At 36.8% G+C, this 18,268-nt stretch overlaps 1 protein-coding gene across 1 annotated transcript; it reads right to left on the bottom strand.

Moving 5' to 3' along the window:
• Positions 1-2,027: 2,027 nt before the first annotated feature.
• slc25a36b (solute carrier family 25 member 36b) lies at positions 2,028-17,250 on the bottom strand. Its single transcript, XM_051863389.1, has 7 exons — positions 16,855-17,250; positions 14,430-14,594; positions 10,484-10,561; positions 6,447-6,547; positions 5,349-5,415; positions 4,899-5,188; positions 2,028-3,553 (listed from the first exon to the last, which is right to left on the bottom strand). Exons 1-7 carry the CDS (start codon positions 16,893-16,895, stop codon positions 3,360-3,362), a joined length of 936 nt encoding a protein of 311 aa, XP_051719349.1. The 5' UTR covers positions 16,896-17,250; the 3' UTR covers positions 2,028-3,359.
• Between the last annotated feature and the right edge of the window lie 1,018 nt (positions 17,251-18,268).

Below are 18,268 nucleotides of genomic sequence, written 5' to 3' on the forward strand. Positions count from 1 at the left end.
CCAAAAAACATATTGAATAATTGTATAACCCACTTAAGAGATGTATGTCTATCCCTCACAGCCTCGCTTTCCTTTTCGTTAAAAAAATCAAAGATGGCGCTGCTGTGAATGTCTAAGGCAGTTCTGAGTTGTGAAAATTATGTGTCCTACACATTTATACGGTGCGTGCCATTGTAAAGACCGTAACAGCCTCGTTTTTATCCGTGATAAATTCAGTTTGGCGTCAAACCTGACTAAAACCGCCTTTCCACTGAAAACGACATTCAGAAACGACACGGTCTATTTTGACGTCAATTCTGACAGTTTCGCGCCAGTAAACACGGCATCAGAAATTAGATTTCTTTTCAAAGAGTGGGGAATTATGTATTATTTTGGTTAAACATTGTGAGGGCACATAAATTTAAAAATAATTACGTGCAGGGATAAATAATTTAAAATAATTAAATTATTGATTTTAAAATAAATGAGTTTTACAATTTATTTTTGTTTTTAAATTTAAATTAAAATGGATTAAACAAATATAATTTTGAGCTATAATGTTATAATGTTTCTATAAAATAATTTTGGTGGGCATTTATTACTTTTAGACACGCGCAGACCTTTATCTGACGCAATTATGCAGTTAACGAACACTTTACAAGCGCGCGCTTTGGCAGAATTCCAACAGTAGCCATTATTTTTTTGTAAATTTGGATCAAATGGTCAAATTTGTTATTAGAGGAGAAAAACGAAATGAGGAACATACAATGAAGGAACACATGCAAACAAGAAGAGTCGTAGCATTAGCAGCAAAGGTAAGAAAAATGGAAAAATCAGTTTGCTGTTAATGAGCGAGATGGGCAGCCTTCCTGTTTGCTCTGTAGTAAAGTAGCCTACTTGACATTTGCAAAACCTACAATTTCAAAAGACATGTGAATTCGATGTGTTTGTTCGATGTACTTGCATTTTAAATCAATAAAAATAACCGCATCAGTGCACCGCGGCTGGAATAGGCCAACTCGGCCGCGCGCTCGCGGATCCGATGCTGCGCGAGGGATTGCCACGTGACAGAATGCTTCATATCGTCAGAGATTGTAATTACAATGCGCTCAATGTTGTTTATGAAAAAGAGTAACATTTGCTTATTAAGGCGTTTGTGGGATTGTTTGGTGACTATTACGATGCTGTTGAAAAGAGTTTATGTATGTTATGTATGTTCATGGAGAATTATTGTCTGATTACTGTAAAGCGAATGTCAGTAAGTTAGTTTTTATTTGGTGGAATACATTGTTTGCAATATCTAGGTATAATAATAATAATAATAATATTTGCTAATGCCATAATATTAAATCTGATTGGTTTACGTTGGTGACGTCATATGCAAATTATATGCGGCCCGTGACACATGCAGTTGGACTATTGTGGGAAAAGAGGTTGAGAACCACTGGCCTATACAATAATGGTCCATTTTGATTTCATAGTGACTTAAATTCAATGTGTTACTTTCCCATTCTTTGTAATTATCTGAAATTTACTAATAATTTCTGAGTGAAAACTAAAATTTTTCTATGTAAAAAAAATACCCTAAGCCTAACTTGTTGCCAAAAGGAACTAAGAAGCACGTGCTTACTACAGTTTACATATAAGCATTCTTTAGCTGATCAAGACTTTTTCAACACAGGCAAATAATAATAACAATAAAACATGAGCTTCTTATTCAGTGAATTTCTCTTCTGCTTTGACAACTAAACAACTTGTTTCCTCCCGTGTAGATATGAGCAAACTACAGCAGTATGGACCTGTAAATGCTGAATCACTCGTGTAACAAGTTAAAAGGAATTATTGGAATCCACACACATTTCCTGGTTTTCATGTGCACACAAAAATCTCTTGGTGCATGTGTGAAAGTAAAATTAAAGCAAAGAAAGTGAGTGTGAATGTCTAAACATAGAAAAATCACAATTCAGAAATTTCCAACTCTTCACATTGTACAATTACTTCAGCGAGAAACATCCAGCAACTCCACCCAACCCAAAATAAACAAGTCCTTCTTTGTTTTCTCATATGCATTTATTTTTCCATAAGATCAATTGCTGAATATTAATGTCATAATGAACAGTGACAACAGAGCAGGTCATTTCACCTTTCACTCCAAATTGACTGTAAACAACAACAAAACACTGGGAGGGGGGGTTGAGTCATGTCAGGCATAAAAGAGTGAGAACCAGATACAAAACTGCATCATAAAGAGAAAACGTTTTGCTGCGTTTTGACAGCTTGACTATATTATATATTTTAATAACATGTTTTTCTTGGTCCACACTGCAAAAAACATTTTCTTTAACAGTATTTTTGTCTTGTTTTCCTGTTTTTTTTTTTGCAGCATGAGAAATTTTTCTATGGCATTTAGCAGAGCAGCCACGCTCTCTGATTTTTTTTTTTGTGCTCTCTGTGTGTGTTTGGGATGGGGGGCACAACATGTCCACCAAGAAAAATAAACTTATTTTGTGTTACAGTGCAGTGGCTTTTTTTGCATAATACTTAATTCTTTTTACAAATTTAAATGATTATTCCTTTCATTAGTAATTTTTCTGCTGAGAACAGAACATATATTTATTAAATATTTTTTTGTGTGAACAACCTACTTTGGCTGCATTGATTGTTACATTCATGTGTTAAGGTCAAACATGGGCGGCAAACACACAATAACATGTAAAAATGCACAAATATGACACTCTTGAGACTAGCACACACACACCTGTACAATGTCAAAACAACAAAACACTGTCTTAAACATTTTTATTTATTTTTTTACATGTGTGCGCACAGTGTCAGGTATGTGAATCTATGTAGGATCTTCCTGCTTTTGCACTGCATGGTGTAAGGGCAACCTGATTGGCCGTTTCCAGACAGGAAGTGAGCCTCTGTTTGGATCCCCTTCAATTCCTTTCTAGCTCAGAACTTGAGAAAATCCCCTTCATAGTCCAGAAATGGGGCAGACAAAACCCTCAATGACCTGCCAACACAACAGCTTCTCCGACAGAACTAAACTGCTGAAACCAGATTCAAGATCAATTTGACGTGAAGTGCTTGAGATGGAAAGCCAAACTCTTAGGGGTCAAAGGTGAACTGGTGCTGATGTTAATGTAACACACTCCATTTGACTGCAATCTTTAGTCAGGTATGTCAAGGCTTTTTAGAAGCAGCATCATTTTAAACAACAATAAAAGAGCGAAAGGGAAGGAAAAGCTTCTTTCTAGACACCAACTTTTTAGTCGTTACCCTGTTTCTCCTTCCTCCCAGAACACGCACCATTTGACAAGGTGAATAAAACCACATAACTTTTTGTCCATGAGTACTGAGGCACCTCGGGTCAAAGGTTAGCCATCAAGCAGGTAGACGACGAACTCGTAGGTGCACATCATGATGGCAGTGTTGGGGATCTGTCTGACCAGGTGTGTGGTGAGTCCTCGGTAAAGAGCTCGATAGCTTTCCTCTCTGATCACTAGGTTGAGACTCTGGAAGAACGCGCGGTACTTGTTACCTTCTTCCCTGAGCCGTGTACGGATGACCTCTGCAGAACCGAACAGAGAAAAACAAAAACACTCAGAATTGGTTTCAAACCATGTGAAAAGCAGTGTTCATTTGTTCACTGACGAAAACAAGATGATAACTAAATAAAAAAGTTATGAATGACAAAAATTATGATGAAAATCTATTGACATTTTCATCAATGAATAAAAACGAGTCAAAAATGTTAGAGAGGGACGATTTGGGAAGAGATCCAGTCAGAACTTATGTCCTGTGTGGTAGATGCGCACATTTGAATTGTAACGTGCGAACTACCCGGCAGGACTTAAGTTGGCATACACTTGCTGCATGTCTCAGAAAACGTTAAAAAATTTAAACATCTGGGGGAAAAAAAGGGGAGCGGACTTATGGATAAATCTGAAAAACCGTGACAATGCGACAGAGAGCTCAATTCAGTTCAGGTTTTCTGTGCGCACACAGAAAGCCGCCTCTCAGAGAGCACACGAGCACAAGTCTTTTCGCGCCTTGGACAGACAAATACACAAAAGTATGTCAAAATGTCTGTTTTGGCGGGTATTTGTAGGTTATGTCTTAAGTGAGCGTAAACAGTTGGGAGATTATTGGATGTGTATCAGTGTATTGGATCTGTGCATTGGGCCTTAAAGTGCCAGCAGCCTAATAAACCTGCTGCTGTCCATCATTAATGTTAATCAAACAACAGAAAAAAGAGAAAATCACTCCATGTTCTTGACTAAATAGCTTTAATAAGGATTAATATACATTTAATTTATGCAAATAAATGTCTGCTTGAAAGAATAAAGAATGTTGTATGCAAGTTGTTATAAAAAAAAAAATTGAGCTTCCGCAAGAACCAATTAGGTTCATTCTCGTGTTACGCCAGCACGTTTGAGCTTCTGCAAGAACCAGTGAGGTTCATTCTTGTGTGTTACGCAGCATATTTAAGTTTCCGGAAGAGGTTTGTTTTAGTGCGTCAAGCAGGTTTGGTTGAGCTTCTGTTTATGTTCACTGATCAATGTTTATATGTGAATAAAAGCCTCAATCTATTCATCATATAAAATGATCGAAACTTATCAGAAAATTTGGACTAAATCGCTCAATTCATATGGATTAGTTTTACAATCTCTTTATAAACTTTTTGAAGTGTCAAAGTGGTAGTTGCGATTGACTGTCAATAGAGGGACAGACATCTCTCAGATTTCATTAAAAAGATCTTCATTTGTGTTCCAAAGATAAAGGAAAGTCTTACAGGTTTGGAACGACATGAGGCTGAGTAATTAATGACAGAATTTTCATTTATGGGTGAACTAACCCTTGAAGATGGTATAGTTCTCTGATGGGAAAATACACATGCAGCTTGACTTGCTCACCGTGTGGATAGGCTATCGATGTGGCGCAGGTCTTGGAGGTTGCGGCTGCCAGCATCATGCCCACAAAGTCAGACGCGTCCTTGGCTGTGTCCTCATGCTCATCCATGTGCGTTGCTGCTTTGGCCTCTAAAAGACGGCGTTTGATGCTTTCATAGATCACAAAGTGGATCACAGTCTCTGAGATGCCCGCGTAGGATGCAGACATGCCACGGTAAAACCCACGTAGACCATCCGTCTGATACACGCGCCGCACACATTCAAACGCGTTCATACGACGCTCCCCGCGGTTCCTGTGCAGAACAACACATGCTTTAGTGAGTGAAAAACAAAACTTAATCTGGGATCAGGAATAATAAGCACTAGTTCAAGTTAAAACCATAATCCCTGGCTAAGGAATCAGTCACTAAGGATATTAATCAAACAGTATGCCACATATCTGTTGGTATTTACCTGGCATCCAGTTGTAGACGTGTCTTAATCAACCAAATTGGGTTGGTTGCTGTTATTGCCGTGAACCCTGGAAAGATTAAGGTGCAATTTTACTAAGCTGGAAATGAATCCTAATCTTCACACACTGCACAATTAGCCACTTTCGTATACTTTCAGACTTTTTATAACAAACTACCATTCAAAAGTTTGGGGTCAGTAATGTTTTTTTTTTTTTTGAAGAATTTAATACTTCTATTGAGCAAGGATGTGATGATAAAGGTGACAGTAAAGACATTTACTTACAAAATATTTCTATTTCAAATAAATGCTGTTGTTTTGAACATCAAAGAATTCTGAAAGAAATTCATCACAGTTTCCGCAAAAAAATTAAGCAGCAAACCTGTTTTCAACATTGATAATAATAATAAAAAGCAGCAAATCAGCATATTAAAATGATTTCTGAAGGATCATGTGAGACTTGTTTTTTTTTTTCTTTTCTTTTTTTTCTTTATTATCATTCAGAACTTGATTTAAAGTGTTCTGCCGTTTTGAAACTGGACAAATATTTGCTCAACTTAAACATTTTTTGCACAATGTTAGCATAGCTTATATTTGTTTTCATAGCCTTGAATTTGCACACTGTTTACAGGAAAACATCGGACAGTATGTGCAATAACATGTTTTTCCCATAAAATACAGAAATCATCTGATTAATCAATTAACAGAAGAAATAATCTCCCCATGTGATTCTCTTTTGAAGGACTTCCTGTCAATCACATGTCTTAAACAATGAAAAAGCAGCTAAAAGGTGTAAGAAAACTCTAGCATATGTAGTCTGAGAGTGTTAATCTAAATCCTCCTTGGCAAAAGTCCAGGTGACAGGTGAGAAGACACCAGCACACACATGCTCTCTTCTGGCCATGTGCCAGATCTGTGACATTTACTGTTAATCAGAGATAAAGCATGAAACAAAAAAATTGGGAAAAAATTGCAATTCAAATCTGCTAGACGCATCTGCATGTGCAATCAAGCATCAAAAGAGTTAACGTGTTAACCAGTCCCTATCTGAGCCCATCAGGAACGCAGTTGAATCACATGGTCAAATATAATGGAAGTTACCTGCGATCCCAGCAGATGTCATGTGCACCTGCGTGGAGTCTGGCTCAAACACACAGTTCAGTCTCTCCTTTGCACTGGAATAGGCTGCGAAGTAGATGGCCCTGAAAACACAACAGGACGCACATGAGTAATAACTAACAACCTAACATACTGCACAAAAACAGACTGGTCAGGCTTTGTGGTTCGGCCACTTTGGTTAGTGTGGGAGATTGGGCTGCCAACCAGATAAACCAGCTGAACACTAACTGGCCAGGCTGGGGGACTAACTAAACCATTCTGGCCGTTTTGAAATGTTTTTTGCAGCAGGGAAGCTGGTGAGAAACATTGTTATAATACTAGGCAACATCTTATGGATATTACATTATATTGTTTTAAAACTATGTATGGTCGTAGGTCTTTCAAATACTCAGGGGCTCAAGAGTGGAATTAGTCTCTGGATATTAAAAGTATTTCAAATATGGTTGGTTTTAGTTTTAAAGTCTAAAGCTGTTTGGTGACCCACTTATTTCCAGCTTAGAATAGCTAGAAACCATCTAGCATGTTATAAACATAATTACCAAAGCTAAGTTTGATTTTTCAAAGGAATAAACGCAATGCGGCCAAATCTTATAATGCACCATCATTCTTTTTTCACAACGTATAACATAGTTTAAATTCATACATTTATATTTATTTTTCATAGCCTTGAATTTGCACATTGTTTGGAGAAAACATTGGACAGTATGTTCAATAGCAGCTTTTTCCAATAAAATACAGAAATTATCTGATTTAATCTGATTAACATCATCTTGGCCAGGCTGGGAGACTAACTAAATAAGCTACCATTTAGGTTGGTTTAAGAAGTTATTTTTAGCAAGGAAGCAGGTCATTAGTTCAAGTCCAAGTATGTCATTATCTCCAACAAACCAACCTCATAATAGTTTAAGGTGGGTTTTGGAACAAGCTGGCTGGTTGACCAACACTCTAACACTCTAGTAATTCAGGGGAAGTGTTAACACAACTTAAATAAATGCACAGTTTCAAGTTAAAATGTATTGTTTTAATTAAACCTTTTAAGTTGCAAACATTATTTTGTTGAGTTCTTTTGACATAATAATGTTGATCATTACATCAACTTAATATCGTCTGTAATATAAACTCAAATTTCTGTGTTAATTGGCTTTTAAAAAAAAAAAAAAAAACTTAATAAAATTGTCTTGATAACTTCGGAATTAGGCAGTGGATTTCTATTTCCCAGCATGCTTTGCACAGGACTGGATAAGGATAAAAAAAAATGTTGAAATTAAGTGTTAATTGTTTAATTGTTAGTTGTTTTTAGTGAAGGGAAAGACCTGTTAGTGTTTAATGCTGTTATGTTTCTGTAATGTTGAAGTTTTGTTACCATTGTGCTGAGGAGTAGATACTTAAAGGTAAACACTACATTGACTCGATAAGCAATGACTGTGCTAATGCAGGTGACAAGTAATATCTTATTTGCTCATTAAATATACATGTTAAATAAGTTATGTTAGCATGTGCTATGATAGCTGTTTGAACTGTACTATTTGAACTGAACTATTTGAACTGAAATAGATAAGATTAATTGGTTAGAGGGCTACAACTCTGGTAGTTGGAGTGACTTAATTTTTTTTTTGAGTAATCAACTTAAAAAATTCTGTTTATGCTACAAATTATTAAGTTCCTCTAACTCAATGTAGCTCATCAGTTGAACGTAAATTCAGTCATAACTATTAATTCAGTCAAATAAAGTTGTCATAACTCAAAAAAGTTGATGCAAACTGTTGGGTTAATTTGTTATTGTAGAGCAAACACATTATTTTTAAGAGTGAATCAATGACCAGCTAAATTCCAGCTTAGACCAGCTAGAAACCACCTATGTTCCAAACGCATATAATATAATGCAGTATTTTTTTTTTAAGCATGGTTTATAGTCATGCATTTAAAGTAATTTTTCATAGCCTCAAATTGGCACATCGGTTGGACAAAAACATTGCATGTTTTTCAATAAAATACAGATATTATCTAATTAATCTGATTAACATCATCTTGGCCAGGCTGGGAGGCTTCCTAAACAACCAAGTCGAGCAAACCATTTACCATTTAATAATAATAATAATAATACATTTTATTTATAACGCACTTTATATTTCAACAAAATCCCAAAGTGCTACAATTAAAAAAAAAAAAAAAAAAAAAAACACAGAAGAATGGTAAAAAAACAAAAACAACAACAAAAATTTAGGTTGGTTTAAGATGTTCTTTGCAGTCAGGAAGCAGGTCATTAGCTGCTCCAAGTCGGTCATTATCTGTAACGAACCAACCTCATACTAGTTTAAGGTGGGTTTTGGAGCATGCTAGCTGGTTGATGACTAGATAATTTCCAGCTTAGACCAGCTAGAAACCATTTACCGTGTTCCAATCGCAACTGCCAAAGCTAAGCTTAATTTTTCAAAAAGATAAATGCAATGCGGCCAAATAATATAATGCAGTATATATATATATATATTTTTTTTTTTTTACACAAAGTATAGCATAGTTTATAGTCATGTATTTAAAGTAATTTTCATAGCCTTGAATTTGCACATTGGTTGGACAAAAACATTGCATGTTTTTAAATAAAATACAGATATTATCTGATTCATCTGATTAACATCATCTTGGCCAGGCTGAGAGGCTTTCTAAACAACCAAGCTGAGCAAACCATTTACATTTAGGTTGATTTAAGATATTCTTTGCAGCAAGGAAGCTAGTCATTAGCTGCTCCAAGTTGGTCATTATCTGCAACAAACCAACCTCATACTAGTTTAAGGTCGGTTTTGGAACAAGCTGACTGATCGACCAGCCAATGACCAGCTAAATTCCAGCTTAGACCAGTTAGAAACCATCTACCATGTCCCAAACACAACTACTAAAGCTACGCATGATTTTTCAAAATGATGCAATGCTGCCAAATTGTTTAATGCAGCATATCCCCACCTTTCGAAACACCCATTGGGAACTATGATGCCTACGCAGGCAGCTCACAGAGACAATCTGTTCCTCGCACATGTAATCGCAAATGTTTGCACATGCAGTATCCTGAAGCTGTTAACTGAAGCATGGGGACCCCTCCAACATGAAAACACTTTCCACACGCTCAGCAACTAATCTCAAGTTTGATCTCACCTTCTTGTCCATATAACACATTTACATTACTTTAAGTAAGGCCCAGTGTCAGTTAGCACAGGTTTATCATGCGTGCCTCATTGGATAAACGCTTTATCCTGAACGTATGCACGTAAAACATCTGTTCAAACAGACGCCAAATGTTAAAACCTCCATTTATCATGCCCGCTCATTTATTTAATTGCTCTTTAAGCTGTGCTTTTCTTCTTAGAGCAGTTTGCGGGTGGTTACACCTTGGCCGAAGGTGTAACAGTTTCAGTTTATAAGCTTCATTGCTCCAGAAAACCTCAAAAATGCTTGAGTAGCGGAAAAGTGCAGGGCCAGGCCTGAAAAACACGTTATCTCTATGTTGACAATAATTTAATTGAAAATTGCACTGTATTATTTAGAATTACAATGGTTTAGTATGTACTTTTCAGGCCTTAAAGAGACTATTCACCCAAAACTGACTTTCTTTCTTCTGTGGAACACAAAAGAAGATATTTATCAATGTAAGAAGAAGCCATTCATCAAAATATCTTTTGTGTTCTGCAGAACAAAACAATATGAGGGCGAGTAAATGACAGCATTTTCATTTTTGGGTGAACTATCCCTTTAACTGGGGGTCAGAAGCCCTGTAATTTGCACCGTGCATGGCTGACAAGAACATGGTGTGCCTGACCTGTAAAAACCCCAAAACTGAACGCTGTATCTGTGCATTTATTCCAAGCCCTGTAAACTTGCAGCTTTACCGGTTGAGCAGGATTTGCATCAGTCGCTCTGCAGTTTGAATGCCTGTCTTCATTACGCAGAGATCAGGACTACACACTCTTACTGTTTCACATAGACTCATTGATCTGTCTGTTTAACTGTATGAATGGTCAATCACTCACCGTGAAGGAGCCACTCCGATTAGATTGGGTCCCAGGCCCCGGAATAAAGAACGAGGCCCTTCCTTCTCAAGAATTAATCTGAGACAGACAGAGAGAGAAACAAATCAACAGAAGTGCAAGACAAACGTACCAAAATGACATTTTTTTGTACTGAATGGAACTCCTTGGAACGACATGACGGTGAGTAATTATTGACAGAATTTTCATTTTTGGATGAACTAACACTTTAAATTGACCTACAATGCAATTATTCACATTTCCCCCCCATTTTAACTGTATTACTGACAAATGCTTTTGTAATAAATAGACTTCATATGGATCAGTAGCATTACTGTCATTACAGTACAAGAACCACAGCTTAACAAATGTACATCAGAGACACAAACAAAGTCTGTGGTCAGTACAAAAAACACAACAAATACATTAAATATAAACATGAGATAAGTGGTCATTAGAGCATCAGAACCAGTAAACAACTTCTGCCTCTCCTTACTCTCCCTTAGAGCACATCCCCCTGCGGGCCTCTAGGAGTGGACTTTTTTTTTTACACCGTTCTTTTTTAACAATTCAATTTGACCCTTGAATTTGGTGGTTTCACCTTAGCTATGAAATACTCTGTGTTAAATTTCACTTTCATTTCAGGCTAAATGCCAGATTCTTGCCTGCGAAGTGCTGTTGGAAGTGGCAATGCCTATTTGTCTTGGCATATTTTTTGCTTCAGGCTGCTGTTGTGCTGAACTACTAGTGTGTCATTTTTAATCTGCGGTGTCAGTTGCCTCTACAAACTTGGTTTTCCCTGCGTGTTTTAGACCACATCAAGAGCAGAAGATACAGTTCATGGTGTTGGTGTTTTTGCAATATCTATTCCACGTAAACTCCCTCAACCATTCCTGTAGGAAATATTGTTGTCTTGCCTTTTTCGCCACAATGGCTTCTTCTGACTCGTCATCTGATTTTTCCTTTTCTGCAACTTGTTGCTATAGAGTATAGAAGCTTGTTTCCGCCACAGAATTAAAAAAAATAAAAAATGAAAAGATAACCGCAACTTTTTATCTCACTATTCTGACTTGTTTTCCTCACAATTGTGAGTTTACAAAGTCAGAATTATGACTTTATAACTCGCAATTCTAACTTTTTTTCCCTCATAATTGCGAGTTTATATCTTGGAATTCTGACTTTATAACTATCAATTCTGACTTTATATCTCACGATTCTGACTTTTTTTCCTCGCAATTCTGACATTTTTCTCACAGTTGAGAGTTTATATCTTGCTATTCTGACTTTATAACTTGCAATTCTGACTTTTTTCTTACAATTCTGACATTTCTCTCACAATTCTAACTTATTCTCGCAATTCTGACTTTTTTCTCACAATTCTGACATTTTTCTCACAATTGCGTTTATATTGCAATTCTGACTTTCTTTTCCCTCGCAATTCTGACTTTTTTCTTGCAATTGAGAGTTTATTTCTTGCTATTCTGACTTATAACTCGCATTTCTGACTTTTTTCTCACAACTGCTCGCAATTCTAAGAAAAAAGTCAGAATTGCGTGTTTATATCAAGCAGTTCTGAGAAAATAAGTAAGAGTTGTGAGATGTAAAGTCAGAATGGGTGAGATAAAAAGTCATATTTACCTTTTTTTATTTTTTATTCAGTGGTGGAAACAAGCTTCCATAGTAAAGGGCCTGGCTCTGGTGAGAAAAATGAGTCAATGGTTCGTTTTGCCATTTTTGACTGAGCTGTGACGTTAGACGTGTTGACAGCGAGACACACCGATGACTCGTGAGTGACCCACGCAGTTGACTAGACACTCCTGGACACTCCCCCTCTCACACACATAGGCCTACCCTGGTGGACTCGCTCCCTACTCGTCATTCACCATGAAATAAAATAAATCCAAATTTGCAAGTCGCACATGCGCGACTAGTTGTAAAAAATGCTCGCACACCAATTTGGTCGATGTCTGGAGCCCTGAGACAGGATGAACAGTATTACAGCTGTATTACAGTAACGAGATTTTAAAAGAGATTTATTTATAACATTTTTTATTCTTTGTAAAGATGTTTTGGAACAATATTAAAAAATATTATAAAAAAAAAACAATGCTAAAAGAAAATAATAAAATGCAACTATGCATATAACTGGGCGTAATTGGGCATAGTTGGGATAGTGAAATAAACAGACTTGTCAACTTTTAAAAAGGTGGCTAAAATGCTTCCGTTCCAAGGCATAGCATCCAATCAAAGTCTACAGTACTTAGATGCAATTTCAGGTGACAAAAAGCCAACAGACAGATGCCAACATGGACAGGTTGCATAACAAGCCATAAACCATGAGTAAGTGTATATTGATGTCAGAATCATTTACTCACTTTATTATTACTTTGATAAGAGACCAAAGTCTCTACGTCTTTGTTCTTTAGTATTTTAGTAACTTTCTGTGAAGGGGCCCATTCTTCGACCCAATGAGTCAGACACACACACACACACACACACTTCATCCGAGAGCCAAACTCCAGAATGAAGTGTTTTAGTGTGAGGGCAGCGATTGGTTGGGTAAGGGGGTGTGGAAACTACTGAGAACAGTTTCATTATAAAGAAAACAGAAAGAAAGAGGCAAAGAGAGGGGATTATAGACTTTATGCAATATGCGCTGTGTGTGTAAATTCAGTAGCTCTGCCTTGGTAATGTATATACTTACATGTTACATACATAGAACTGACCATGACAGAGCTAAACTAAACAAATTCTTAGATGGCAAACCAACACTCCCTGTTTCGTCTTGTCTACTGACTTTATTTAGTCACATTTGGTGGAGCAGTGAAGAAATATGACCACATTTTTGGAAAGAGACAACAGAAAGGGGGCGTCTCCTCTGGCAGAGAAGACAGACACACGGTTTTAGGCCCACAAACCATAGAGCAAATGTTTACAAAACACCGAGCTAATGCAACGCAGACTCAACACTCTCACAACGCAGATGCAACATTCACACTATTCCAGTACAGGGTGTTGCCTGTATCCAGAACTAAAACCAACATGTTAAATCAGAGGAGTAAATATTCTCGTCTTTACTAAAACTCAAATATACAGTACAGGCACTCAGAGCTTGGGTTTGTGGGTATTGAAAGATGATCGAGCCTCTGATCGGACCTATATGTAATTGACAAACCTACATCCTTATGCAATTAAATATATATACTGAATAATATATTCATGTACCACAGTATGGTAGTCCAATGCAATTCAAAGAATATCATGGTATTACCATGGTTCATGTCCAAAAAACATGGTTATTTCATAGTAACTTTGGTATTTTTTGTTAGTATACTTAAATGATTAGTTCACTCCTGATAATTTACTCACCCCCATGTCATCCAAGATGTTCATGTCTTTCTTTCTTCAGTCGAAAAGAAATTAAGGTGTTGAGAAAAACATTCCAGGATTTTTCTCCATATAGTGGACTTCAGCGCGGATCAAAATTGCAAAGTTTCCAAATTGCAGTTTCAGTGCAGCTTCAAAGGGCTCTACACGATCCCAGACGGAGAATAAGACGAGCATTTGTGGTTAAAAAGTATATACATTTTTAATTTTTCTTAGAAAATGACCGATTGTTTCGCTAGATAAGACCCTTATTCCTCGTCTGGGATCGTGTAGAGCCCTTTGAAGCTGCACTGAAACTGTAATTTGGACCTTCAACCTGTTGAACCCAAGTGAAGTCCACTATATGGAGAAAAATCCTGGAATGTTTTCCTCAAAAACCTTAATTTCTTTTTGACTGAAGAAAGAAAGACATAAACATCTTGGGTGACATGGTGGTGAGTAAATTATCAGGAAATTTTAATTCTGAAGTAAACTAATCCTTTAAAGAATTAAAGAAGAAATTGTGTACATACTGTATGCACTACAGAAAATGCAAAAGGGTTTAACCTTTTGACATGCGTACCTGAGGCAGTGAACGGGCCCTGGAGGGGCCACACGTGCCACGCTGGCTCCATTAACTGTGCTCAGATGCACCTCAGAGATGCAGAGCGTTACTGAGGAAGACTGAAGCCTCGTCTTCACCACCTCTAACGGACACGTCAGGATCGCACCCACCGTGCCTCCACATCTGAGAGAAACAGAGAGTGAAAGACAGACATACAGTGAAAAAAGAGAGATACAGAAAATCATAAGAAATCAAGCTGAAAAAATGACCAAATTCGACCAATAACAGTTGAAAGTTTGACCGCACAATGTGGGTCAGTCATACCATGACTTATCTGAAAGCCACATGACTTCAGACAAACATCACAACACAGATTTAGAGGAAACGAGGGCGATAGAATTTCAACTCTAATGTGAAAGGTGAGTTGCCCTTAATCATCTCCAAAACCTGCACTTGTGCCGGGAGATGTGGGTCAGCCAAAACAGTAACCCAAACCATCCTTCACGTGCCAGGAACAACATGCTATCTGTATTTTCCAATGGAAAAATGGCATCTGGGTGAGGTGTAATACATGTGATACGAATCTAAAACTACAGCTACAGAAATGTTATTGAGGAACAGTTTATGAGACAGAGATAATAAACCAAACAAAGGTGCAATTTATGTTAAAAAAAACATACTTAAAAATACCATGGTTTTGCCATCATGTGCAAAAACAGATACTAATAACATGAGTCGATGAGACAAAAAGATGCAATAAAAAGCCTGTTCTTTAGTTTAGACAGTGCCATGTACTGTAGACAGAGCGTTAATGAGAGTGCCAGTCAATAGTCCTATTTCAAACACCGTGCCAGTTTATCTGAGGACAGATATTTATAGCACACGCTACAATCACTAAATGAGAATATCAATGCCAGGCATAATGATTCCCTCATGCCAGTTACGGATCAGGTCAGTTTCTGAAAACCACAACTGTCACTTACAAAAACCCATTCTTGCTATTAAAGTATTACAGATTAAAACTATTTTAATTTTTCTTTGTAATATCTGGAAATATCTTCAAGAATACGAGCACAAATATCTTGAGGTTTCTCTCTCTATATAGACTGTAATATAAACATCAGTGTGGCTGAATTCAAGATCTCTTGAGATGGTGGTGCTAAATTATGCATAGTCACACTGCAAACAACAATGCGCCGTTTATATTTAGGTATGTTTGTACTTGTCGATTTTCTGTGCATTTCAGAATCAAGCTGAGTGTCTGGTCACATATATCAGTGATTCACTGAGTGAAGTGAAAGTTGTGTTGAAAGTCATTTTGAAAGTGTCATTTTCAGAGTCATTATCAGCCCAATGGTCTGTTCCTCTGTTACACCAGATTTATTCTTCCTGTGGAAATGCAAAGATTTCAGCAGTATGGAGAAATCAGACCTCGTTTAATATGTGTACAGTATGTGTATATGTATATATGTGTGAGTATAGGGAATGTAAACATTATTAACGCATCAACTATGCATTAATTAGCACCAAATTAACAGTAACACTTTAGTTTAGGGTCCAATTCTCACTATTAACTAGTTGCTTGTTAGTATGCATATTACTAGGATATTGGCTGTTTATTAGTACTTATAAAGCACATATTAACGCCTTATTTCGCATGACCATTTTCTACATGCCTTAATCCTACCCAATACCTAAACTTAACAACTACCTTACTAACTATTAATAAGCAGTAATTAGGAGTTTACTGAGGGAAAAGTCATAGTTAATAGTTAGTAAATATTGGGAATTGAACCCTAATCTAAAGTGTGATCTAATTAACTTGATTCTGAATTAAAATTTTAAATACTGACTCATTTGCTAAAAGACACAAAGCTACTCTCAGAATATCCAAAATCTGAATTGATCTTCAAACTCTCATTCTGTCGTCCTGGGTGGATTTGCTGTCGCTTCTCATTTCATAACCAAACAAAAACTCACTTGTTTTCTAAAATGGTTGGCGTGATGGTAATGCCAGCAGCACAGGGTACAGTAATTATTTTTTATAAAATAAACTAAACACACATACCTACCAAATTAACAGACTTTCCCTAAGGGGAATTAAGAACTATTGGCATAAATCTAACACATAATACAAAGATAAAGGGATAATTCACTCAAAAATAAATTCTGTCATCATTTACTAAATTTAAGATTTTCATTTTTAACTCTCTAAAATAAGAAAAAGTAACACAATGGCTGTTTTTAAAGCATTTTCATAAAAATTAACAACAATAATAATATAAATTATTCTTATATGATAAATATAAATATGTTTAAACAATAAACTATCATTAGTAGTATTACTACTACTACTTTATTACAAAAAAAGACTCCAGCTATTTTAGTTTTAATCGGTATGTTTGTGTACGTGTCAAAGAGTCTTGATGAGTAAAGCTCTTACCCTCCAGCGAACAGATGCACCAGTGTGTCTCTCTGGCTCATCTCGGCTCATGCTCTCCGGTATCCACCGGGCTGGGCAGCAGTGTCAAAGTCCGTGTCCGTGTGGAGCTCATGCGGGTGGGTGTGAGACCAGCGGTCGCTACTAGCCACTTTAAACGACCTCAAAACGTCTCAGCGCGGCTTCGCCTCCAACAACAAACCCCCGCTGATCGATCCACGTTCAGTGCTTCTTCGATAGTTGGTCTGAAAATGAGTCTGTGGTGAAGAGGTGACTACATATCACTGATCTGGGTCAAAATCCAAGTGGCAGTTCAGATCAGGGGGTTAAAATCGTGCACGTTTACCCCGTACGCAGTTCACCTTCTTCGCTCGTGTACACTCACTTCTGCGACGTAAACGCGCTCACGGTTCACTCTGTCGATCGACCAATCAGAGGGCGCAAAACAGAAACGTCTATTGGTCGATGTCAGTTACGCGTCACCAGAGCCCGCCTCCATCAAGCTCCTTTCACGTGATCACCGCTCTTTCACATCCAAATGACATTCATAGGGTTACAGTGTAAGAAATGATCAAATTAAAATAAAAATTAATTTTGCCAGAAATATCTAAACCAGCATTTATTTTTTACCTAGTACTTTTTAAATATCTGCTCTGCTCTTTTGTTCTTCATTCACTCACACTATTTTACATATGTAGGCCTATTAATATTAATAAACATTAATAATAATAATAAACATTAATATTAATAATATTGAGAAAAACATTCCAGGATTTTTCTCCATATAGTGGACTTCAGCGCGGATCAAAATTGCAAAGTTTCCAAATTGCAATTTCAGTGCAGCTTCAAAGGGCTCTACACGATCCCAGACGGAGAATAAGACGAGCATTTGTGGTTAAAAAGTATATACATTTTTTATTTTTCTTAGAAAATGACCGATTGTTTCGCTAGATAAGACCCTTATTCCTCGTCTGGGATCGTGTAGAGCCCTTTGAAGCTGCACTGAAACTGTAATTTGGACCTTAATAAACAAACACCTCTCAATATAACTAGCCTCTGCACTCCCCGATCCCAGACAGTGTTTATTTTCTTTATTTTTTATTATTATTATTTTTTTTTTCCCTTTCTTTTTGTTTTTTGTTTTACCCTGGAGGATGCAGTATATGTCAGGTATCTTTTTAGGGATAAACTTGGAAGTTTTTTTTTTCTTTATTACTTTTGTGTGTGTGTGTGTGTGTGTGTGTTTGTAAATAGAGAGGATTTATTAAGCATTTATTTTTATCTTAAGTTGATTTTCTGCCGTTGTGTTTTCAGACCCTTACTTTGTTTCTTTTGGCATCTGCAAATGGGAGGAGAAAAATGCAGTCAAATTCAAAAGCGGAAAATCTTGAGCTGTACTTTGAGAGCAAACAATAAC

The sequence above is a fragment of the Ctenopharyngodon idella genome, chromosome 15 (assembly GCF_019924925.1).
Source record: "Ctenopharyngodon idella isolate HZGC_01 chromosome 15, HZGC01, whole genome shotgun sequence".
Classification (NCBI taxonomy): Eukaryota; Metazoa; Chordata; class Actinopteri; order Cypriniformes; family Xenocyprididae; genus Ctenopharyngodon; species Ctenopharyngodon idella.

What these genes read in the sequence shown, in the direction of transcription:
- slc25a36b (XM_051863389.1), bottom strand. Translation starts at nt 16,895, where the DNA reads ATGAGCCAGAGAGACACACTGGTGCATCTGTTCGCTGGAGG. An exon ending in ATCGGAGTGGCTCCTTCACG is followed by an intron (nt 6,548 to 10,483) that starts GTGAGTGATTGA and finishes TTGTGTTTTCAG; the next exon opens with GGCCATCTACTTCGCAGCCT. An exon ending in CGTCTACAACTGGATGCCAG is followed by an intron (nt 5,189 to 5,348) that starts GTAAATACCAAC and finishes TGTTCTGCACAG; the next exon opens with GAACCGCGGGGAGCGTCGTA.